Here is a 26,105-nt window from a genome sequence, read left to right as displayed (position 1 = left end):
TAGAAAAATTATTCAACTATTGAAAACGAGTGTAACAGTTTTGCAATGTTGTCAGCACTTCGACATTTTGATGTATTTTTGAATCCCACTGTATACCCTATTCTTGTTTATTACTGATCATAATCCTCTCACCTTCATACATAAAATGAGAAACAAGAATCAACGGTTAACTAGGGGGAGTTTTCTTTAACAGGAATATGATGTAATTGTAAAAAATGTTAAGGATAAAGATAATGTAATAGCGGATGTTTTATCTAGAGCTTATTAAAACACTTTTTACATACTATGTATTTTTGTTCATATTATTCATGATACGTTTTTGTTACACTAAAACTTCTTTTAAAAGGGGAGGTGTTATGATATTGTAATTATTGTATTTATTTATGTTGGCCTAATTTGTGTATAATGGCCTGATAGTTGTTTACAAAATAATCTTTTAACTGTGCAGTTTAGAAATCACTGGAACAATCACAGATACTTATGGAATGATTGGAACTTTCTATTTGACTTGCATAATGATTCCAGAATGATCCTAATAAAAGATGCGTTATAAACTTCTACATTTTACTACAAACTTCTAGAATTTTCCGTGACAACTATATATATACAGACACTAAAGTTAAATTCTCAGACTTAGACTTAGACATCGATAGATATTAGTATTCACAGCATTTGGATTGACACTTTTTATTCTACAGACAACATCATACTGGATTGTGACCTTAGTAGTGAAAGTAATATTCAGATTGTATTCCGAAATAATTCTGGATACAGATAAAGATAAAAGATTGGACTTATATTTTAACAGTTTAGTTGACAGTAATATTTGTGTAATACCTTTTGTAAACTTTTGTATAATAAATCTGTTAAATTTTATTATTGATTTGTGTCTTTTGTTAGCTACAATTTAAAGGCGATTTCTGGCTGTAACGGTACAACTATATTATTAAACAATATTTTCGCTGATACTAACTTACGTTGTAGACCCATGCTATCCTATCGTGAGTCAATATAGTGTCGCTATTTCTAATGCTGTTGTTTTGTTCCAAGACGAGCAGATCTGAGTTTTACATATTAACGATGATCTACTTGCAAAATGCACTCTTCGATAAAATAAGTCGTCTACAGTAAAGTTGAGATATTATTATTATAATTATCATAATTATAGAACAAGCACGTATAAAGAGATCACTAGAGCAATATATTAATGAATTTCATTTAAGGCAAATTTCTTTAAAGTTGGTGTATTCGGAATACACTATGACCTTATAAAGCACATAATGATATACCAGTTGTATATACCTAAAGAAACATAGAATAGAGTAATAGTTCCGCTGGTGAACTTTGAGTCAGGTCAAATGTGAAGGGGTGTTCCAAAGGAAACTCTGATACTGATAACGAGGCACTTTTGTAGAACACCCCTCTTTCAAGAATGGTACAGTTTCCATCGGGGTATATAAGCAGGAGAGATTCTTATCTAAAGGTCGATTGTCATACGTTAGAAGACGAAGACCTGAAGTACGGTACGTAGATTTTCGAGATCGCTGGCTCGTATATTATTAGATTATATTACTAAGTGTAATAAAAAACAAGTTGGTTCCTGTTAGAAATGCAGATTTAAACGTTTACAAGCTGAACCGTATTGTACCGTATAGGACAGGTGTGAGTCTGTGTGGCCATCTTGTTAAGTATATAATTGTATCAACAGAACAAAGATAAGTATATAAACTCGTAAGGTACATTATTGTACCAAGAGGACAAGTTTGTTCTTGACCCAGGACAAATTTGTAATAAAACAAATTTGTACCAATTTTATATTTTTAAAGTAGAATAGTTAAATAATAGATAGTTCATTATAGACCGCAAAGAGCAGTTGTTTATATTTTTAAGAATGATTTCAACATTGTTATTGGTATAAATCTCATGATGATTGCGTGTGCTTTGTAGTCAATCTCATCTCACCTGTTAATACTTTGGATCCAGTAACATGGATTTTTTTTTGGAGCAAATTTGAGGTGTGAATTATAATTTATTCATTTGGACTGATACTAGAGGGATATACTATGAATAATATGAAGATTATTTGTTATATACTTTGTAAATAGAACAATTTTAGATCCAGTATCAAACTGGTGACGACCTCATTCTAAAATAGACACAGACACAATAACCCTGTGTACACGTTCCATAATTTGGTGGCAGTGATGGGATCCAAATTGTTAATTTTTAACTCAGTGAAGGATAATATCCAAATTGATCATCTTTTAACCTTGTATTCAAACGGTCTTGTGAGAATTCAATTATTTAAACTATTCACTTTGCATTTCTTTTTCACAGTATCGTAATTGTTTAAATTGTTACTTTTGCATACATCAAAATTGGCCTGTTAACGTTTTAGTTGCGTTTATTATTTACTTTAGGGATTAACGATCGATAGTGGCACAGGCAATATTTTGATTGACTTTTATTACATTGTACATTTATGACATTGTGTTGACATTTACGATATTGTGTATGCATGGTTAAATCGCAAATTAAAGTACAAACATGTCTTTTGATGATACAATCGACGAGTACACAAACCAATATATGATATGGAAGAAGGAACATTTTAAAGAAGTAGTTTTGTTTCGTCAACACCAAAAGATCAAGGTGCTCTTGGTGTGCTTGGGTCGTTTCTGTGTGTGTTACATTTTAGTGTTGTGTCATTGTTCTCCTCTTATATTTAATGTGTTTCCTCGGTTTTAGTTTGTTACCCCGATTTTGTTTTTTGTCCATGGATATGTGAGTTTGAACAGCGGTAAACTATTGTTGCCTTTATTAGGGCCCCGCCTTTAGGCGGGTCGCCTTTTGGTGATCAGTCTGTCCGTCCGTCCGTCCGTCCGTCCGTAACACTTTCGTGTCCGCTCCATATTTAGAGAACCATTATGATTTGATACTAAATACTTAACATGATTATAAACCAAAACCAGAGGGTGTGTCATGTTGTATGTACAACTTCCTAGGTCAAAGGTCAAGGTCAAAAACTTTGGTTTCAGTTGACAACCCTGTGTCCTGTGGTGAAGATCGTGTCCGCTCCATGTCTAGATAACCATTATGATTTCAAAGTTTATACTTGACATCCATTTTAACCACCACCAGAGGGCGTGTCATGATGTATGTACAACTTCCTAGGTCAAAGGTCAACGTAAAAAAGCTTTGATTTAAGTTGACAACCATTTGTTCTGTGGTGAAGATTGTGTCCGCTCTATATCTTGAGAACTGTTATGATTTCAAATATTATACTTGACATCCATTTTAACCAACACCAGAGGGTGTGTCATGATGTATGTACCACTTCCTAGATCAAAGGTCTGTCTGTCTGTTGGTCTGTCCATCGCTAACAAATTTGATCCACACTATATTTTGAGAGGACAGCTGTTATTATTTCATACTTTATACCTGACAAACATTTTCAACTTAACATATATATTAACCAACACCAGAGAATGTGTCATAATGTATGCATCCTAGGTCTAAGATCAGTCTGTCGGTCTGTCCATCCGTTCGTTGTTCTTAACAAATTGTGTCCGCTCTACCTCTCGAGAACCGTTAATATTTCATACTTTATACTTGGTGGGTCATAATATATTGAAGGCATAATTCTAAAAATATTTGACAAATATCAATTTGGCAGCACCTTTAAACATATTGTTCAAACAGCAATCCATTTATCCAGAAGTCACCTTATAGTAGTCAACAATGCGTTCACATCATGCAGTCATATCACTATTATACTATGATAGTAAGATGAGAATATTTATCAGTTTTAACTTAAAATCTTAGATTAAAATCACACATGTGACTATATAATAACTTCAAATAATGCTTCATATCAGATTATCCATACAACTTATTTATCCCACGTTATTGACAGTGGGCCCACAGAGATGGCTCCCATCTGAATGATATCTAGTTCGTCCAAAATATGATATTGTAACAAGAAACGATTCGGATATGGGATCAAGAGGGTCCTCATTGTCAAGAAAGGAAAATAATAAAAAATGTGATTTACAAACATTCGACAACCCGAATACGTACAAAACTGTTAAATGTTCCCACATTGATTTAGAGGAAAGGGATACTTTGCCTTTACCCATAGATAAGAATTATGTTAACGAAAAAGACAAAACTGACAAATCAAAGTACCGACATACTGATAACACAGAAAAATCTGGTGTAAAAATTATACCATGTCAATATGACGGTATCACATCATGGACGGACTATTTGTCCCATTTTGAAATGTGTGCACTTGTAAATAATTTGTCGGAATATCGAAAATGGTTATACTTAGCGATATCGTTAATGGGACATGCGCAGGCTGTACTTGGAGATTTACCAAGTTAGAAAAGATAAAAGTTTTCCGATTTAGTTAGTGCACTTTAACACTTCGCGACTTCTAGTCGAACTGAGTTATACAGAGTTCAGTTTAAAAAAGACGCCAAAAAGCCAGCGTATCATTTCCCGAAATAGGCCAGTCAATTCGATAATTGTCCAACTTAAATATCCTACTGCGGCATCGGACATGCGTGAAACTCTCGGAAAAGAGCAGTGTATTGACACGCTTGTTGATTCGGAAATGCGACTCAGAATAACACAATCGCGACCGAAAGGTTTAAATGATAGCGTGAGACTTGCCATTGAATTAGAGGCGTACAATAAAGCTGAAAACAAAGTTATTTACGGCAATCTATGAACGCGGACGAGTTAGGTAGGGAAGAAAAGATTACCAAAAGTGACTCGCCCAGGACTGACATTGCATCATGGATGCAAACAGTGGAGATTAAAAAATTAAAAACTAGTGGCTTATATCTCAAAAACAAGCACATTGACACCTATTATATTTTGGACTTTTTGATTCCTCAAATATTTCTCTATCAATATATATGAAAAAATACTAGTTTTATGGAAAGTTATTTATTTTGAAATTGAGCAGCAAACATCGTTCAAGATACAAAAAAAAAACGTAACAGTTTGATAGTAAAAAAAATAACCTTTCGGTACAAATTTTCAAATCAGTCCAAAACATTGCTGATATTAAACTATGATTTACATTTTTTTAAATTCTTTAAAAATTAATTGATTGACACTAATTTTTGAATGCATCCAACATATTGCTAAAATAAACCTATGATGTAAAGTTTTATCAATTTCTGGCAAGAATTGTACATTTAAGAGTGCTTACCATGCAAATTTTAATATAACCAATGTTTCCAAGGGGCATAACTCTTTTAAACATAAATTATCGACACTGATTTTCGAACAAGCCCAAACTATTGCTAAAAAGTATGATAAAAGTTTCATAAAAAATCCGGCAAGAATTGTAGAGAAGAGATCTGACTGATAAACTCACATACTGACGAACACAAGGACCGCGATCGCCAGATATTTTCATGTCTTTATGCACTTATGTTATCATAATAATAAGACCTTAATTTTGCAAATTTTAAACAACCTAGATCTTAATTTTGCAAATTTTAAACAAGCTATCATGCGTCTTATCGACCATCGCGTATCAGTGAAACGACCATCGCACTGCAATGTCCCCATCGCTTCCCCCTCTGAGTCCTACAAATATTATAGGACTCGGAGGAGCGATGGAGACGGTGAAGTGCGATGGTCACGATGCAGTGTGATATGGTCCTTTCGCTGAAGTGCGATGATTTTGCATGACGTTTAAACATTGTGACGTTCTCAAATACATCCGTTATTTAGATTGTAGATGAAGGTTTCATGCGTGACCTGCTTATCATGTGCGTACAGAGGAAAGGAAACGGAATGAAACGAACGATTCAAACTCAGAAATGTTTTCAACAATAGAGGTGGAGGTTACAAAAACAATAAATCATGGGGTAAAAGGCAGCTAAAAGATGATCTAAGTCTGCAGATGGGATAACCAGTGTTCGGAACCATGTAAATGTATAATGAATGCGGCAAACGTGTTTTCAAACAAATCAAATTTATTGGTCTTAATATTTTTTTTGACTCTCTTCAAGTATACATGACATAATTGTGTGTGGACAACTTGATAATCAAATGAAATTAATCATTATCAAATGTCTTCGTCAATAGGTCTAATATTGTTATATTTTTGAGATGTAACCTGCTTTGTAAGAAAACACGTAATCTTCAAATTAGTAATAATTTTATTGTATGAAAAAGCGTAATGTCTCACTATGAGTCCTTAAAGATTTTTTTTTCTGTCTTCAAAACTGCTTTGACATTAGATAAGTTGTGTACACTTTTTTTTTTGGCTATGACATGATAAGAACAAGTAACTAGACTTAATTTTTCCTTCCATACATTTCTAGGAATATGATTGGTTAAAAGCGTCCGCGTTGAGACTGTGTATATTTCATATTAGGTGAGAAGGGAGGCTGGGCTAATTTCATACACGAGTAGTAGTGGAGTTACATCCCTTTATATTACATATTAGGTTAGAAGAGAGGCTTATTTCATACACGATTAGTAGAGGTGTTACGGCCTTTTATAAAACAAAACGGTACTGAGAAAAAAATATTAAAGGTTTCAACAGACAAAGAAATTGATAATTAATAGTTTTCAAGAGTACCAGGATTATAATTTTATACGCCAGACACGCGTTTCGTCTACATACGACTCGTTAATGACGCTCGGATCAAAATAGTTAAAAAGGCCAAATAAATACAAAGTTGAAGAGCATTGAGGACCCAAAATTCCAAAAGGTTGTGCCAAATACGGCTTAGGTAATCTACTCCTGGGGTAAGAAAGTCCTTAGTTTTTCGAAAAATTCAAAGTTTTGTAAACAGAAAATTTATAAAATGACCATATAATTGATATTCATGTCAACACCAAAGTGCTGACTACTGGGCTAGTGATACCCTCGGGGACGAAACGTCCACCAGCAGTGGCATCGACCCAGTGGTGTAAATAGTTGATCAAAAGTACCAGGATTATAATTTTATACGCCAGACGCGTGTTTCGTCTACATAAGACTCGTCAGTGACGCTCAGATCAAAATAGTTAAAAAAGCCAAATAAAAACAAAGTTGAAGAGCATTGAGGACCCAAAATTCCAAAAAGTTGTGCCAAATACGGCTTAGGTAATCTACTCCTGGGGTAAGAAAGTCCTTAGTTTTTCAAAAAATTCAAAGTTTTGTAAACAGAAAATTTATAAAAATGACCATATAATTGATATTCATGTCAACACCAAAGTGCTGACTACTGGGCTGGTGATACTTAAGATTGGAATAAATTCATCAATCACATTTAAACCTTAAACGTTGTTATTGTTGGCTCAATAAAAGTAGTTGCTTATAAATGCTACCAGTATTGAAGACTTGCTAATTTTGATAGGTCACTATTCTAAATTTCAGACGTTCAGATAGTTGGTAAGATAAATTCGTTCCATGGAGTGAGAGCGAATACATATCATTTTAGGTTCGTACTCACCCCATATGGAATTTACTGACCCCACATATACCGTATTAGGGACTGGTCAAAATTTATCGTCATATAGGACCGGTGCAAAAAATAAAAACATTTACTAAAAGTTACAACCCTATGGCTTTCTGACTGAAAAAAAAATGATGTCCTATGCCAACTTAGTAATAAAAAAGTTGGTGTCCTTCGTTTCCAATGTATTGTAAATAAAAGTATACTTAATAGAGGCACTTAACATATGTTGTCTTTATAATATGATCAAAGGCAACAGTTTCATGTTTTATTTTGTTGATTCACATACAATTACAGGCATGGCAGTATCATAAATTATACTATGAATAAAGCATTGAAAAAAACAAAGACATTGCATAATGCAATCAAACCACAAATAGGTGTTTGTTAAGCTGGAATATTAATGAAGCTGCATGTATCTTATATAGAATTTTATCAATACCGTTAAATATTAATTATAAAAACAAGCTCCAGGAGAAACATGAAACTGAATAGCTATTGGTTTAACTCTCTATATATATTTTAACCTAAAGACCCATAGGTTGCCTTGGAATGTGGTTTTTTTTTTTATAAGAAATGGTAATAATTGCTTTAACATTTTCCCATTTACAGAAAATATACCTGATGTGACCCTGAATAATTATTGCTACTTTGTTGGTTGATGTAATGTTCATGATGTACATGATGTATGTTTGTTGCACTTCAGTGAAATTAGATTTTACAGCAAAACAACAAAATACTAAATTACATCGGAATCAGTAAGCTTGATATATATCTAAGATAGCGACATATTTTGACGAAAATCCAAGTCAAATTTAAAAAGTTATAAAAAAAATGAAAGTGTACTATCTCTATTTTGTTCAAACTGCAAATTCGAGCTTTTTTTACCTAGATTAATTTAGTTCTTGAATTTGACAGCAATAAAACAAAAAAAAACAAAATGACCTGGGTTTTAGTAAGCTTAATATATATCTAAGATAGCTGCATAGTTTGATGAAAATCTAAGTTGATTTGAAAAAGTAATTAAAAAAAATAAAGTGTACTTTCTCTATTTTGTCCGAATTGCAAATCCTAGCTTTTTTTTACCAAGATTGCATAGTTTGATGAAAATCCAAGTTGATTTAAAAAAGTTATAAAACAAATGAAAGTGTGCTATCTCTATTTTGTCCGAATTGCAAATCCTAGCTTTTTTTTACCAAGATTACTTTAATTCTTAAATTTTACAGTAAAACAACAAAAAACTAAATGAAATGAGATTCAGTAAGCTTGATATATATCTAAGATAGCTGCATAGTTTGATGAAAATCCAAGTTGATTTAAAAAAGGTATAAAAAAATTAAAGTGTGCTATCTCTATTTTGTCCGAATTGCAAATCCTAGCTTTTTTTTACCAAGATTACTTTAATTCTTAAATTTTACAGTAAAACAACAAAAAACTAAATGAAATGAGATTCAGTAAGCTTGATATATATATCTAAGATAGCTGCATAGTTTGATGAAAATCCAAGTTGATTTAAAAAAGTTATAAAAAAAATTAAAGTGTGCTATCTCTATTTTGTCCGAATTGCAAATCCTAGCTTTTTTTTTACCAAGATTACTTTAATTCTTAAATTTTACAGTAAAACAACAAAAAACTAAATGAAATGAGATTCAGTAAGCTTGATATATATCTAAGATAGCTGCATAGTTTGATGAAAATCCAAGTTGATTTGAAAAAGTTGTAAAAAAAATTAAAGTGTACTATCTCTATTTTATCAGAATTGCAAATCCTAGCCTTTTTTCCAAAGATAACTTTAATTCTTAAATTTAACAGCAATACAAAAAAAAGGTGAATGAAATGGGATTCAGTAAGCTTGATATATATCTAAGATAGCTGCATAGTTTGATGAAAATCCAATTTGATTTAAAAAGTTAAATTAAAGATGTTTATCTGAATTTTTATATAATAGTTTTTATTTTTACATATTGTATATTATACCCGGTTATTTCAAGTTTTTTTATAAATATTAATAAAAATTATTTCAAAGTAATCGTTTGAAAAGAAACGTGTGTCCTATGGATAATATCTGTGAAAAAAGTGATGTCCCAACAAAAGCGATTCCGGAAAAAAGTATCTGTCCTACTGCACTTTGCACAGGTCCTATGTGTAGATAAATTTTGTCCGGTCCCTTAGGTCACTAGCACACTATGTAAATAAACCCATCGATGATAACTAAATTAATAATTTTTGACAAAATCAAATGTATCCTGCTTAGTGAGTACTATTGACAGACGCACTATTTTGACTCTCTTCAAGTATACATGACATAATTGTGTGTGGACAACTTGATAATCAAATTAAAAAAAATATTATCAATTGATTTCGTCAATATCTCTAGTTTTGTTATATTCTTGAGATGAAATTTGCTTTGTAAGAAAACACGTAATCTTCAACTTAGTAATGATTTTATTGTATGAAAAAGCGTAATGTCTCACTATGAGTCGACTCACGTATACAGGTTTTTTTTCTTCAGAACTGCTTTGACATAAGATAAGTTATGTACACTTTTTTTTGCTATGACATGATAAGAACAGTAACTATACTTGATCTTACCTTCCATACATTTCTAGGAATATGATTGGTTAAAAGCGTCCGCGTTGAGACTGTGTATATTTTTATATTAGGTGAGAAGGGAGGCTGGGCTTATTTCATACACGAGTAGTAGTGGTGTTACGTCCCTGTATATTCCATATTAGATTATAAAGGAGGCTTATTTCATACACGATTAGTAGTGGTGTTACGTCCTTTTATAAAAACAAAACGGTACTGAGATTTTTTTTTAAAGGTTTCAACAGACGAAGAAACTGATAATTAAGATTGGAATAAATTTATAAATCACATTTAAACCTAAAAAGTTGTTATTGTTGGCTCAATAAAAGTAGTTTCTTAATGCTACCAGTATTGAAGACTTGCTAATTTTGATAGGTCACTAGTCTAAATTTTACACGTTCAGTTAGTCGGTAAGATAAATTCGTTCCATGGGGTGAGAGCGAATATATATCATATTAGGTTCGTACTCACCAATATGGAATTGACTGACCCCATATATAATTGTAGGTTCGTACTCACCCATATGGAATTGACTGACCCCATATATATCGTATTAGGGGTATTTCTAAGCCTCGTCCTTATATCGTTGATATGTCAAGTCAATGCTCTATTATTGTCTATATGTCCCCGTACATGTACTCGAATCCATTTCATTTTTATATATATTCTGAGCCATCCAAACTATTTTCCGACTCCATACAGACTGTTGTATGCTAAGCTAAGTTACATGTAGTATACATGACGTCACGGGTAAACCATCACACTTCAGTTTACCCACCAACGCTCTCCGGCGTATCTACCAAAAAGTTAGCGTCACAATCGCATTTCAGCCAGTTAACCAACGCACTTCAGCGTAGACCATCGCGCTTCAGCATAATCATCGCGGTTCAAAGTACCATCGCGGTTCCGAGTCGTACATATTTACCAGATGAGAAAGACATACCCTTTTGCGCCTTTTATTGACTATCTATAAAAGATGAATTTCTATTCTCTATTCTCTATTCTCTATATATTTACAGGCTGGTATAAAAAGCGGCCAGTTGAGTATTGCTTTAGAGCCTGAAGCAGCTTATTTTTACTGCCAGAACCTTAAGATTGATAGACTGGAAAAGGCATTTGCACAGAGAGTAAAAGCAGGAATGAAGTACATGGTAGTTGACCTTGGAGGTGAATAAGATATAAAAACAAAATGCGCAGGGAGGAAATCCAAATTCAATTGTTACTATATTATGTTTATCTTTACTTGCCATGTTTACGTGTGATTCAGGTGAACTATCAATTTTAATGAGAACGACATATACATGTAATTTAGGACGTCAATCAATCTTAAATGAACTTCACAATAAGGTATTAACTTCAAAACACATTTGAAAACATTATAGTAAAGGATTTACCTTATGATATTCTCTGAAACCACTAAACTATATGACGTATTCCTATCTTACGCTACGTGTTTCAATTAATATGTCTGTCCATCCAATATCACTGTATCAGACTAAAGTTTGGATATGGGTAGTGTGTAGTCAAATAAACTTTATTGTTTTTGCTCATTGTTGAAGGCCGTGCGGTTACCTACAGTTGTTAATGTCTGTGTCATTTTGGTCTCTTTGTTGACAGTTGTCTCATTGACAATAATACCACATCTTCTTTTTTTTTTTTATATTTAAACGTTTTGCAGAATAGCCAAATCCATACTTAAGTATAAAAAAAAAATTGCATGTTTATTTTAAGGGTATTTTGACATAGAATTAAATGTCAATAGGTTTTTTACAAATTCTGAAGCGTATAAGGGACATAGGAAACATAAATTTGGTCGTGAAAGTTTTGTTCAAAGTCGAAATTTTGACATTTCAAATCTTAAAAATTCTACTTTAAATGACATTATATCCGAACAAAAAATACACATCTTTACTCAGTCCAACATTTTTTGTTTAGTACACGCCTTCTTTTTCATACATTTTCTTAAGGATAAATACTCAACATCAAATTTGTCTTCATTTTCTGTAGACACAAATTATGTTATAAACAGAACTGAAAGTGGTTTTTCTTCAACAAATCAATCTAACGACTACAAAATTTATTTAAATAATCATGATTTCGAGAGCATCTACCATCTTTTAGAACCAATAAAATCATTTGAGCAGCATCTGGAATTCACAGAAAACAAAATAAGTATGATTTTTGTCAAATGAGCATAAATATTACATAAAATACAATATAGTAGAAACATTCCAAATATGGCCGTAACATTTTCTTTTAACATTGAAAAAATTACTGTATACTAGTTCAGTGATAATGAACGCCATACTAATTTCCAAATTGTACACAAGGAGCTAAAATTAAAATAATACAAGACTAACAAAGGCCAGAGCCTCCTGACTTGGGACAGGCGCAAAAATGCGGCGGGGTTAAACATGTTTGTGAGATCTCAACCCTCTCCCTATACCTCTAGCCAATGTAGAAAAGTAAACGCATAACAATATGCATATTAGAATTCAGTTCAAGAGAAGTCCGAGTCTGATGTCAGAAGAAGTAACCAAAGAAAATAAATGAAATGACAATAATACATAAATAACAACAGACTACTAGCATGTCATGTCATGTCAATGCATGTCTTTTCATAAAGGTTTGGAAACAATTGAGAACATTGATATCCCTATACTGCAGAATTCAACAAGAATAACGCTGTTTCCAAGGAAAAAATACGTTAACATGCTGATAAAATTCAAGAGAGCCCCACGCAATATTTTATTTATTTTGGTCAGATAGTATTCAAACTTTGTTACTACAATGCTAGCTATGATAAACATTCATTGAAGTGATGCCCAGCGACAGTTTCAAGATACATCAACCAAACGGCATCAATAAGAAATTCTAACAGTTTCGTTTTTCACTCATTATTTAATGTTTTCTATGTCAACCAACCCTCGTTGTAAATGTGGTCTATCATTTTTGTTCGTTTTAATGCCAATACGTTTCAATATTAAGTTTAAACTTTTTATACGACCGCAAATTTTGAAAAAATTTTCGTCGTATATTGCTATCACGTTGGCGTCGTCGTCGTCGTCGTCGTCGTCGTCGTCCGAATACTTTTAGTTTTCGCACTCTAACTTTAGTAAAAGTGAATAATAATCTATGAAATTTTAACACAAGGTTTATGACCATAAAAGGAAGGCTGGTATTGATTTTGGGAGTTTTGGTCCCAACATTTTAGGAATTAGGGGCCAAAAAGGGCCCAAATAAGCATTTTCTTGGTTTTCGCACTATAACTTTAGTTTAAGTTAATAGAAATCTATGAAATTTTGACACAAGGTTTATAACCACAAAATAAAGGTTGGGATTGATTTTGGGAGTTTTATTTTCAACAGTTTAGGAATTAGGGGCCAAAAAAGGGCCCAAATAAGCATTATTCTTGGTTTTCGCACAATAACTTTAGTTAAAGTAAATAGAAATCAATGAAATTTAAACACATTGTTTATGACCACAAAAGGAAGGTTGGTATCGATTTTGGGAGTTTCGGTCCCAACAGTTTAGGAATTAGGGGCCAAAAAGGGACCCAAATAAGCATTTTTCTTGGTTTTCGCACCATAGCGTTAGTATAAGTAAATAGAAATCTATGAAATTTAAACACAAGGTTTATGACTATAAAAGGAAGGTTGGTATTGATTTTGGAAGTTTCGGTCCCAACAGTTAAGGAAAAAGGGGCCCAAAGGGTCCAAAATTAAACTTTGTTTGATTTCATCAAAATTGAATAATTGGGGTTCTTTAATATGCCGAATCTAACTGTGTATGTAGATTCATAATTTTTGGTCCCGTTTTCAAATTGGTCTACATTAAGGTCCAAAGGGTCCAAAATTAAACTTAGTTTGATTTTAACAAAAGTTGAAACCTTGGGGTTCTTTGATATGCTGAATCTAAAAATGTACTTAGATTTTTGATTATTGGCCCAGTTTTCAAGTTGGCCCAAATCGGGGTCCAAAATTAAACATTGTTTGATTTCATCAAAAATTGAATAATTAGGGTTCTTTGATATGCCAAATCTAACTGTGTATGTAGATTCTTAATTTTTGGTCCAGTTTTAAAATTGGTCTAAATTAAAGTGCAAAGGGTCCAAAATTAAACTAAGTTTGATTTTAACAAAAATTAAATTCTTGGGCCTCTTTGATATGCTGAATCTAAACATGTACTTAGATTTTTGATTATGGGCCCAGTTTTCAAGTTGGTCCAAATCAGGATCTAAAATTATTATATTTAGTATTGTGCAATAGCAAGTCTTTTCAATTGCACAGTATTGTGCAATGGCAAGAAATATCTAATTTCACAATATTGTGAAATAGCAATTTTTTTTTTAATTAAGAGTTATCTTTCTTTGTCCAGTATAGTAAGCAAGAAATATCTGCAAGAATTTTTTTTAATTGGAGTTATCTTTCTTTGTCCAGAATCAACTTAAATCTTTGTTATATACAATATACAATGTATATTCACTTTTTACTACCAACTGATAAATTTAAATAATCTTTACCATTTAGTGATAACAAGCAGTTTTTTTACATCATGTATTTAAATGAGTAGTAATTGTTGCAAACTTCATTAGAATATTTTAATTGAAATTAGTTTTGGAATAAGGGAAAGGGGGATGTGAATAAAAAATTGGGTTAAATTTTTCTCATTTGAAATTTCATAAATAAAAAGAAAATTTCTTCAAACATTTTTTTGAGAGGATTAATATTCAACAGCATAGTGAATTGCTCTAAGAGAAAACAAAAATTTTAAGTTCATTTGAATACATTTATTCTGTGTCAGAAACCTATGCTGTGTCAACTATTTAATCACAATCCAAATTTAGAGCGGAATCCAGCTTGAATGTTGTGTCCATACTTGCCCCAACTGTTCAAGGTTCAACCTCTGCGGTCGTATAAAGCTACGCCCTGCGGAGCATCTGGTTATCATATTTTATCGAAAATAAGAGGCTGATTTTTTAAGTTTTAAAATCAAGGTGTTGCAATACTTTTTCCTTGTGTGTATATAAAACGAAATGAAAGTATATATTAATTAAAAAGAAATGGCTTTTTGATTCTCGTCCATCTATTCGATTTCGGACGGTTTTTCTTAATAAAATATTTTTCTTTATTAATATTCATTGAGTCCGTTGTATTCATGATCTGAACACTGATGAAATGGGAAAATGAAGAAATTCGGATGATATGATCCAGCGCATCTATTAATACATGTAATATGTTCGCCAAGCGTGATTTTTCTTAGGCTCGTTACGCGAATTTGCTGTCTATGCACTGTTATCTATTTTATGCAGTTAAGCTGCATTATGCGACCACCCTAGATTTTTGTTCTACCAAATAAATTATGAAATACGTGCCAATAATTTAATTTTGGATGTAACGCGTCTTCTGATTGGCTGATGTTATTTTGTTACGAGCCCATAGACATAATTTAGTAATGTGACCGTGACGTCATCAACGTTTTTTCATGGTTTTCTACGGTTCAAAATGGAATTTAGAATTAAGTTATAAGAAATGACTGTGATATTTTTTCTGTCTATTCGAAATAACATAAAAATGTGGTGCACACTGTTAAATAACCCGCTACGCACGTTATTCAGTGTGCACCAAATGTTTTATGTTATTTCTTCATAGGCAGAAAAAATATTACAGTCATTCCTTAATTGATATTATCTAGATGACTTATATATTATATATAACTAATTGAACACTTTTTTCATACTTTTAATTTTTGGTTCGGATCGTCGAATCACCCAAAAGTTTTGAAGTTTCACATAGAAATTCGAAGTAGTGCTCATTAGGAATCCTTATGTAGTTTATTATCGCCTGTGCTTTTGGCTGCGATGTCAAAGAACAAATGCATGAAATATTTTATTGCCGAAAATCTTTGAAGACAAGTAGTTTAAATTTCCCAAATGGCAAAATTAGTTGGAATATTGTTTGTCGTCGTTTTAAATACTGTACGTCAGTTATTAATAAATGTAAATTGGCCGGCGGCAATTTCAAATCAGAAGAGAAAAAAATTACGTACCTTTGAAGTGAAATTTATAGGATTCTGATGATAAAAGGGTTATTATTATTAATCATGATATTTCTTTTATTTGAGATGCGTGTTAATAAATTGTATATTCAGAATTGAATTGCATTCTTTTAAACTATTCCGTTTTCACATATAAAATGACCTTGTCAAGTGAGTACTGCACAAACATACAAAAATGAACGAAGAAACTGTGTGATTTTTAAAAAAGAATTGATGACAAACATTGTCTTTACCTTTAAATGAGTGGTTGGCATCAATAGATGAAACTTCTGTTTTTGAAATTGTCGTTTTATGTAAATTTTGTCAAAAAAGTAAAATTTCGCCAAATGACGTCATGAAGGCATAAAAAATAATATTTTAAAGGGATTTATTTTCCATGGTCATAAAGTGTTACTACCTTCAATATTGGTGCTATAAATGGAAAACTTTATCTTTAATTTGAAAAAAATCGTGTAACGTTTCTTTTGTTGACTATTATATAGCTGTTGTTTTTTTATTTGGTCGGGTTGTTGTCTCTTTGACACATTCCCCATTTCCATTCTCAATTTTATATGTAACAAGTCTGAAAGGGTACAACATCACCGTTATATATATATATATATTGAAATCGTGTTGTATTTTGTACAGGTGGAACCGCCGATATAACAGTTCATCAGAGATATGGAAGTGGAGTAAAGGAAGTTGTTCCTGCCAGTGGTGGTCCCTGGGGTGGGAAATCTATAGATGAAGCTTTTAGTACGTTACTTAGCAGAATTGTTGGACCCAAAGTTATGGAAGAATTACGAAAAACTGAACTTGAAGACTTTATTGACTTATTCAGAGAGTTTGAAACTAAAAAGAGATCAATACGTGTAAATCAAACTAACAAAGTACTCGTCACGTTACCCGTTACCTTAATTGATTTAGTAAAAAGCCATAGAGGTACAATGGAGACCGCTTTAAAGCAATCAGGATATGGTGATACAGTTACTTACAGCAAACAAAGGATTCATATTATGCCTGATGCATTCAGAGATTTGTTCAAACCTACTATAAGAGCTTTGGTAGAACATCTTGAAGCTATGCTTTGTCAGATAGAGTTACGTGATTTGAAAACTATTGTCATGGTTGGGGGGTTTTCAGAATGTGAGCTGGTGCAAGACAAAGTCATGGAGAGATTTGGAAGAAACATAACAATAATCATACCTGAAGAGGCAGGGCTTGCAGTTTTAAAAGGAGCAGTATTATATGGTCATTCAATAAATCAATAGTGGTCGATCAAAAGGGACAGAAATTTGGTTAAAAAATGCTTTATTCAATGCAAATAGACCACTTACGGTGACCAATAATTGTATACTTCTATGCCATTTGGTATCTGATGGAGAGTTGTCTCATTGGCAGTCATTCCACATTTTCTCTTATTAACATTTATTTTTATCATTGCTTGTTTTATAGTGATTAAAATCATAACACAATATTGACTGTTGTGCCCTTATTTTTGACATGTTTACCTATAATGTCTGGTTTTTTTACACATTGGGTTCAATATAATAGAATGTGATGCGACTGTAATACATGTACAAGGTTTAATCCACCATTTTCTACATAAAAATTATCTGTAACAAGTCAGAATGGCAGTTGGTTTGATGTGTTTGAGCTTGAGATTTTGCCATTTTGATTATGCACGTTTTGAATTTTCCTAGGAGTTCAGTATGTTCGTGATTTTATTTTTAGATACAAGACAGTGAAGGATAATCAACAAAACTGATCGAGAAACAAGCAATATTGATTATTATAATCGGTCTAAAAAATGATGGCATAAAAAAATTGAAAACTACTTTGGAGTATTATTTGTCAAGTGTGTTATAAAAGCAACACTAAATACAAAATATGATTGATTATAATAAAGTTTGAGAAAACAATTCAAAATAGACTAGATGAAATGAAAGGATATCATTTAATTCAAAATTTCATTTAATGTGTGAACAATTTAATTTGTTACTATATATTTCCGTTGAAGTACAGGACTAGTACTATTTTCTCCTTCAGCTAAACATTCTATTCAAAATACTAAGCATTTACTCCAATGCGCTGCGGCAAATCATCAATATCATTTAGCAGTTTGCGTTAAAACACGTTCATAAAAAAGTGTTTGTTTCTATAGCACCATAAAAATAGTTTATCGAATCTAATAAAATTTGTAAAATATATAGTGTGGAATAGAAAGTACCGTTCAAAGATATGTATAAAGATAAAAGATACTGAGTAGGCACCCGAAGTTCACGAAGTTTGATAAAACACAACGATCGTTAAAAAATAAAACGACGAATTGACAAACAATTATAACGAAAAAAGAGGGACGAAAGATCCCAGAGGGACAGTCAAACTCACAAATCGAAAATAAACTGACAACGCCTTGCTAAAAAAAAAAATGACAAACAGACAAATAATAGTACACATGACATAATATAGAACAACTAAAGAATAAGCGACAGGAACACCTCGAAACATCACAGAGAATAATAATAATACTGAGTTACTGAAACCGAATGTGAGCTCAGGTTCTCCGAAAGGACGAGCAGTTTCGTTCCACATATGACATATTTTCGTGTTGATTAAAACGTCAACTGTGCCAGATATTCTAACACGACCAACCAAAATATGACGGAGTCCCTCTAAAGTTCGAGGGAATGACTTTAACTTCGTAGCCTTGATGCAATTCAATGATTCATAACCTTCAGAGAGTTTTGATATCTTCTTTTGAATATGAGATGAATGGGATATGAGGTATGTTTCTATTAGTAAGCATTAGATATATTTTAATTGACAATTTTATTTTACCAGTGACCTCAATATCGTCCTAGGCCGAGAGGTTGATACCTTGTTAGGAGCACACCTCTTGTATGTATAATGTGAGCATTTTTCTATGAACCTTATCAAATGAGATATATGTAAAAGCCATACCGATATAGTATTGGTTATGTAGCTGCAGAGAAATGAGAAGTAAAAATCATCTTGTTTGTCATATTTATTAAATCAAATAATGAAAAATTGTAAAAGTAAACTATAATAGGTACAGCTTTCAACATGGTGCCTTGGCTCACATCGAAAAGACCCCTAATTGTTAAGTGTAAAACCATTGAAACGGAAATACAAACGGTCTAATGGGAAACGAGAAACAAGTATGAACCACATCAACAAACGAGAACTACTTAACAAAATGTTTTCTAAGGTTCCCACGTAACAGGAACTATCGTTTAATGAAGTAAAGGCGATCGGTCACTTCATCTATAAAATTGCAAAGAAATATGACACAAACAAAGGTTATTTATTAATACAAAAATTTTGTGGTCTTGAATAATGATTTTTAGGGGTAAATATTTCATGTATTTGATAATTTTAAGAATCCACACTTGATTGACACTGTTTGGTGTATATACATCATCATAATAGTCTATAAAAGTTGCAAAATAAAAGATTTGTATTACGACTTATTTTAGTAATATTCACAGAAAATCTATACACACTTGCTATTAACCGGTCTTGATATGATTTTTTTGTGATGTTGATATCCAGCATAAAAAAATGACATGTGGTTAACAAGTTAAAGTCGATCAATTTTTGGAGCTAAAATGTTTTTGAAAAACGGAGAGTATGTCCATGAATAATATGAGTGTAAAACCAAATGCCAACACTGCAACTCCTAACATTCCAATGTTCTTTGCACTCTGTCTGGAATCTTCTGCGCATGTCCTGGAGCGTATGGTGGAAGACAGTGTCTCTAAATCAACTTTCAACTCATTTTGCAGTTTCTTAATGTAATTTGCGATGTTTTCGTCAGTTATATTAAAGACATCACATGCGCAAGGACAGTATGTGGTAAAGTCAATAGTGCTGATTATTGATAATGCTGTTGTTTCAACACCAGCTTGCTGCAAACTGGGATCTGCAATAGTTTAATTGTATCATTTAAGACATAATGTTTTGGAAAAACATTGGAATTCAAGGATATTTAATGTTTACATGTTAACCTCGTATTATTAGTCCTAAGAGAACCCTTTTTTTTGGTTCTGAAACTTTTTAAATAAAGAATCAAACGCTCAAAAAAGATATCGAAACTTGACCTTTTCTGATATAAGGTGATATGAATTGTCCCTGCAATAGGGCACATTTTTCAGCTTGAAAATATGAAAATTTGTAGGGAAAACTATTAGAAATACATAATAAGGTCAATAAAGTTTCCTTTTTCATATGATGTCTTAATTCTTCTTCGTCTGTCATCGTTTTGACAATCATGTTTTACCTACATTCATTGTAATATCCTAGTTTTTGATACTTTGGTATTCCATGTTCCCATCACACTAAACGAAACCAACGAAAGTTAACCAATGAAATTTACAAAAAAAGATATACATTTAAAAATTAAGAGCAATTCTCTGTAAGCATCAAAGTGACATGGAAATTGTATGTCACCAAATTTGATGAAACTTTGTATGCAGCCTCAATAACATAAACTAACATTGAAAATGGTCTTGTTTTGGATTTCTAGCATGTGGTTGCTATGGAAACCATACATTCATAATATCTGCTGCAAAAGGGTGATCTATAATGTCAAAAGTGGACCGACTTCATGAGTTTTGTATATGATAGTGTGGTAATATTTTCAAAATCCAACGTGGATTTAAAAAAAATACATATTGAAGGTTTCTACTTTTGATGGAATATCAATAAAATTCCGTTTTTAAAATATGTAAAAAAAATGAACAAAAATAGCAAAAAATCAGGATTCTGAAAATTGAGATTTATAGCAATTTTTAAAATTATTTAAAGCAAAAAGGCAGGCATCAAGAAATGCATAGTATAGCTCCCTGTTAACTTTAACCCCTTTTTTAAAATGTGTAAAAAAATTAGAGATGGTATATTTTGAGTAAAATAGATATTTTCATTTAAAAGTGGTTACCTTAGCAACAATTGACGAAAAGGGTGCTATGACAAAATCACATTTGTCTGATGCAGGCCAATTATTTACTTCTTTTTAGCATTACATTTTGTATCTCAATATGTGTGCAACTATTTATATGACAATTTGCAGTTATTTTCCCATATTACTGTTGCTTTGGCAACATTTATGGGGATTTTTATCATATAATTTTCATATAGTCAAGCAAAATTTTATAATATTTTTTTAAAAATAGCAGTTTCTAGTTTTGTTTTCTTATTTAAAATCTTGCCTGTTATATATCTTTATGTTTAGTTTGTCTGTTTTGTAATCATCAAATAGGTTATCCGATAGTAGGAGAAATAAAGATAACAGCTTAAAACAGATATACTAAAGCTCATTCCCCTCCCCTACCTTAATATTCTCCTGTCTTCTGCACAAACAATAACAATTGTTACAGAATACAGAATTGTTACAATGACAATTATGATCAATTATGGTATAAACCACAAGTTATTCCTACAGACCCTAGATTATCATATGATTTAGAATTTCAAAGCATGGTTTGCCATATTCATAGATACCATTCTGAAGTAGAATGCTCACCTATTTATCATGACTTTGTAAGTAAAGAGGAAATTCATATTGTGTTGACTGAAAGTGGCATTATACCAACAGCGGAAAATTGTGGTGTATTGACAAGAACTTATGAAGTATGTGAGGGTCATTTCCAGCATCTTCTTTCCCTCAATTTGAAAAGAAGTCGAAGAAGGCTGTGCTTGCTCCCCAGTTTTATAAGCTTACATCCTGATATAGACCACAGTATTGATCAGGATATCCAGGCTAAAAGTAAAAGGAAGAAAGTAGATAGGACCTTATCCATTGAGCATATCAGAGTGATCCAAGACAAGTATGGAATTGTCCTTGCTGTCAACACTCGTAAGTTTAACGATATAATAAATTAGTGCCTAGGGCCTGAAAAATATATATCTGTACATGTATTTCTGCTACCCCGACCATACAAAGGTCACTTTCAACTGTACCTTAATCCTTATATATTTTGGCAATTATCGATTGGAACTATAAATTCAGGTTGCATTCATATTGCTACCTAATTGAAATATTATAGTGTTACCTAGTTTGCTGTCTCTGCATAGGTGACCTGTTATAAATTGTCAGGCAGCTGTATTAGCCCTTGGCACCACATGTCTTGGGTAAATACAGAACCCCTTCAATCTTTCTTTTAATTAAAAAAAAATGGGTTTATCGTTCCCTATAAATCCTTAATGGCCCTGTATTTAAATCTGGGCTTTAAAACAATTGAAAGGCAAATACATGTATGCAGAGGTATTAGGTGGGACACATAGGCCCATTTTAAATGTATTATTTGATAAATAGGCGTATAACATGTAATTATAAAAAAGATGTGGTATGATTGCCAATGAGACAACTGTCCATAAGAGATCAAAATGACGCAGACATTAACAACTATAGGTCACCGTATGGCCTTCAACAATGAGCAATGCCCATACCCCATAGTCAGCTATAAAAGGCCCTGATACGACAATGTAAAACAATTCAAAAGAGAAAACTAACGGCCGTAATTATATAAAAAAGAACAAAAAACAAATATTTAACCATGAACACATGAATAAACGACAACCACTCCTGACTTGGGACAGGCACTTACATAAATAATGTGTTGAGGTTAAGCATATTAGCCGTATCCCAACCCTTTCCTAACCTAGGACAGTGGTATAACACTACAAAATAAGAACTATAAAAATCAGTTGAAAAAAAGCTTAACTCATCAGATGGACACAAATACATGTACAAGTGGACGTGGCCAGGTACTTGTACATCCCGACAACAAAAATACACTAGGAACAGATCTGAGAGTACTCACAGTTATCTGACAGCTAGTTCAAACCACTAACAACAAATACAAAAAAAACTTGTAATTAATGCCTATCTACTGTATACTTTCCCTATTTTTGGAATGTTAGCAGAAAAACAGATATATCATATTAGGTCTAAACAAATCGACAATGAAAAAGGGTTCTCCAAGAAAGGGTTACTTTTGAATAGAGGTTCAATAAACATAGATAACACTACATTGACATTAATACAACGAATATTACAGGACATGTTAACAATGATAGACCATACAACAATAGGAAAAACAAACCACTATTCACAAATTGTACACAACATATATGGGAGCTCGAGTGAGCATAACGACAGGTTTTTGCTGAAAAGAGGTGACAGTGACAGGTAGGTTTTATTGTATGTAGTAACTTTTATGTTTTCACTCTTTTTATAGTTGTTTTCTTTTTTTCAGCTGTTTGCCTTAATTGCAGACTGAGAGTTTGCAAAATATCACAAGAGACATGTACAGATGTAAGCAGCATTGTACAGACTTTTACTGAAAACCAATCAAAGGTATGCAATATTATTCAGGAAAAATGAACACTATTTCACGTGTCGTAAAATGTATGATTATGAATAACTCAAGTTAAGACAAGTTTAGCATAAAATTGAAGTTAAAAATATTTTGTTTGAAGTATTTACGGTAGTTTAAACAGGTCTCATTAAAAAGTATCATGCATGGTGACTTGTTTAAACAGGGTCCCAGAATGCTTTAACTGGATGAAAAAGTTGTGTAATTTTAGAACTTATCAGAATGGAATAAATAGCGATTGGGTGTATTGGCCTAAGGTTGTTTTTTCATTCATAAATTAATTGGTTGTCTCTTTGATATTGATTATAGTATTCTTCTGTTGCAATTTTTGCACAGACAACATTGTTTTAAGTTGATTGTATTTCATATGAGGGGTTGCTTATTTATCATGTATCGTCTTCTGGAATTAATACAAAGAAGATAACAGGACATGCCAACAATGACTGACCATACAACAATGAATTTTACTAATAAGCTATATAGATATAAATATGCATGGACACGACTGGAAACACCATTTTTCAATCTTTCAAAAAGCTTTTGGTGAATGGTTCATGAGAAAATGCACGGACACAAAGAAACACCATTTTTCAATCTTTCAAGAACCATAACTCCTGAACGGTAAAAGTCAAAAACGTCTTTATTGAACTTGACCTTGACACCAGTAACAACATATTAAAATTTGTGAAGCTTTGGTTCAGTATCTGCATTATTGATTTCCACTGCAGATCAATAGTATAGATGAAGATGTAAATGTTTGGTAGAACAGTTCATGAGTAAATGCACGGACACGACTGGAAACTCCATTTTTCAATCTTTCAAGAACCATAACTCCTGAACGGTAAAAGTCAAAATCGCCATTATTGAACTTGACCTTCATTTAGTTGTCAGTAACAACATTTTAAAATTTTATAAGCTTTGGTTGAACCGTTCATGAGTTAATGCAAGGACAACATTTGATTGCCGCCCGCCCGCCTGTCCAGCCGCAGAACATACCCAAATCAATAACTGACATTTTTGTCACAAAAATCCGGTTAAAATGATAAAACAATTATAGCCATTATATTATTTCAGTCAATATATAATTGATAATAAACTAAAAATAACATATTTTTTTATAATACTGTATATTGAGATTAAAACCAACTTTTAACCATGAGTTGTTTTGTTTTTCAGGCAAACTACTTCGTAAACCACCAAATTACAGTGTGAACCTTCCGCAACTGCATATTATAAATGATTGTTCAATTGTTGTTGACTTTCATTCCTTGGGAAGACCAAACCCTAAAGTTGAAAAGGCTGTGGATCCAGTGTTGTCTGGAATTTTTACATGTGAAACAGACGGATGTGTCCAAAGTTTCAACACACATAGAGAGCTTGAGGAGCATCACTTGGTTGACAAGTGTGTTATCACTGCTGAAAAACATCCAAAATTTCAAAAAGTGGAGCTTTACGTAGAAAAGTTAAACGCTGCACAGATAACTCAAAGAGATGTTGAATTAGCTCCTGCAAATGTAATTGAAGGACAAAAAAGACAAGCCATGGGTTGGGCACTGAAAGCCACAAGACTTAATAAAAGGTTTAGTGAGCAGCTAAAAAATTATCTGATTGCAAAGTTTAACATTGGGTTACAGACTGGAAACAAGGAAGATCCTGACAGTGTAGCAGAAGAAATGAAATATGTTACCCAGAATGGTTCACGAATTTTTTCTAGCACATAATTTTTGACACCTCTGCAGATTTCCAGTTTTTTCTCCAGACATGCGAGGAAATCTGATGCTTTGAGAGAGACTTTGATTAGTGAAGTGGAAAATTCACTTACAACATCAGTTTGACAGATAACATTGTTCTAAATGATGTTTTGAATTAGAATGGTTCTTTTTATTAATTGATAAAATTATGGTTTTCTTTTTTTGGTACAAGATATTATATCATTGAGGAAAAGCTTATTGCATAACTTTGTTAATTGTATTTTTCCTGCGTAGCCAAATGCGGAAGCAGGTCTAGGAGTTAAGTCGCTCTGTCCGTATCTCCATCTGTATATCATATGTAATTATGCAAAATATCAGGAAATTTGGATTCTCAAATTTTTATGGCAGTTATGTTCCTTTGAACTTTGAAATTTACTGAAAACTTTCATGTATCAGCTTTTCATTACAACTTCTCTTAAATTACTTAACTGAACTTCAAGAAACTTTGAATGTAGAAAGATCACCATCAGCTGGGATCATCAGTGCCAGACAATTTTTCTTTTTCTTCAAAAATATGATTTTATTTTAGTGTTATTGAATAATAATTCAGAATCTTGCAATTCTATAACTTACTCACAATACCTTATAAAAATACTTTATTCACTTCAACAATCCTTCAATAATTTCCCTTTCATATTTTTTCTCTGCATTACATTCGGTTTAATTTATAATCATTTCAAAGTGAAGAAATCTAAAGCTTATTTACATTAAAAACATTACTGAATTAGAGTAAGCGAAGTAGGTCAGGAGAAGGCTATTGCTCCTTGTTTTTAATAATGATATAACTTATTGATCAGTTGGAGGTGTGTTTCGATTTCAATTTATCATTACTGTTCATAGTATGAAAGGGGTGA

At 32.3% G+C, this 26,105-nt stretch overlaps 1 protein-coding gene across 1 annotated transcript in view; it reads left to right on the top strand.

Moving 5' to 3' along the window:
* LOC134697493 (heat shock 70 kDa protein 12A-like) overlaps positions 1–17,577 on the top strand; it is a 39,078-nt gene extending 21,501 nt beyond the window's left edge. The window contains exons 4-5 of the mRNA XM_063559773.1: positions 11,084–11,231; positions 16,749–17,577. Of these exons, the coding sequence (XP_063415843.1) occupies positions 11,084–11,231; positions 16,749–17,371 (771 nt within the window). The 3' untranslated portion in view covers positions 17,372–17,577. The remainder of the gene's footprint in view (positions 1–11,083; positions 11,232–16,748) is intronic.
* The last annotated feature ends 8,528 nt before the right edge of the window (positions 17,578–26,105 follow it).

This window comes from Mytilus trossulus, chromosome 14 (genome assembly GCF_036588685.1).
Source record: "Mytilus trossulus isolate FHL-02 chromosome 14, PNRI_Mtr1.1.1.hap1, whole genome shotgun sequence".
Lineage (NCBI taxonomy): Eukaryota > Metazoa > Mollusca > Bivalvia > Mytilida > Mytilidae > Mytilus > Mytilus trossulus.
The sequence above is the reverse complement of the archived record's forward strand: the minus strand, read 5'-3'. Positions and strand labels throughout refer to the sequence as shown.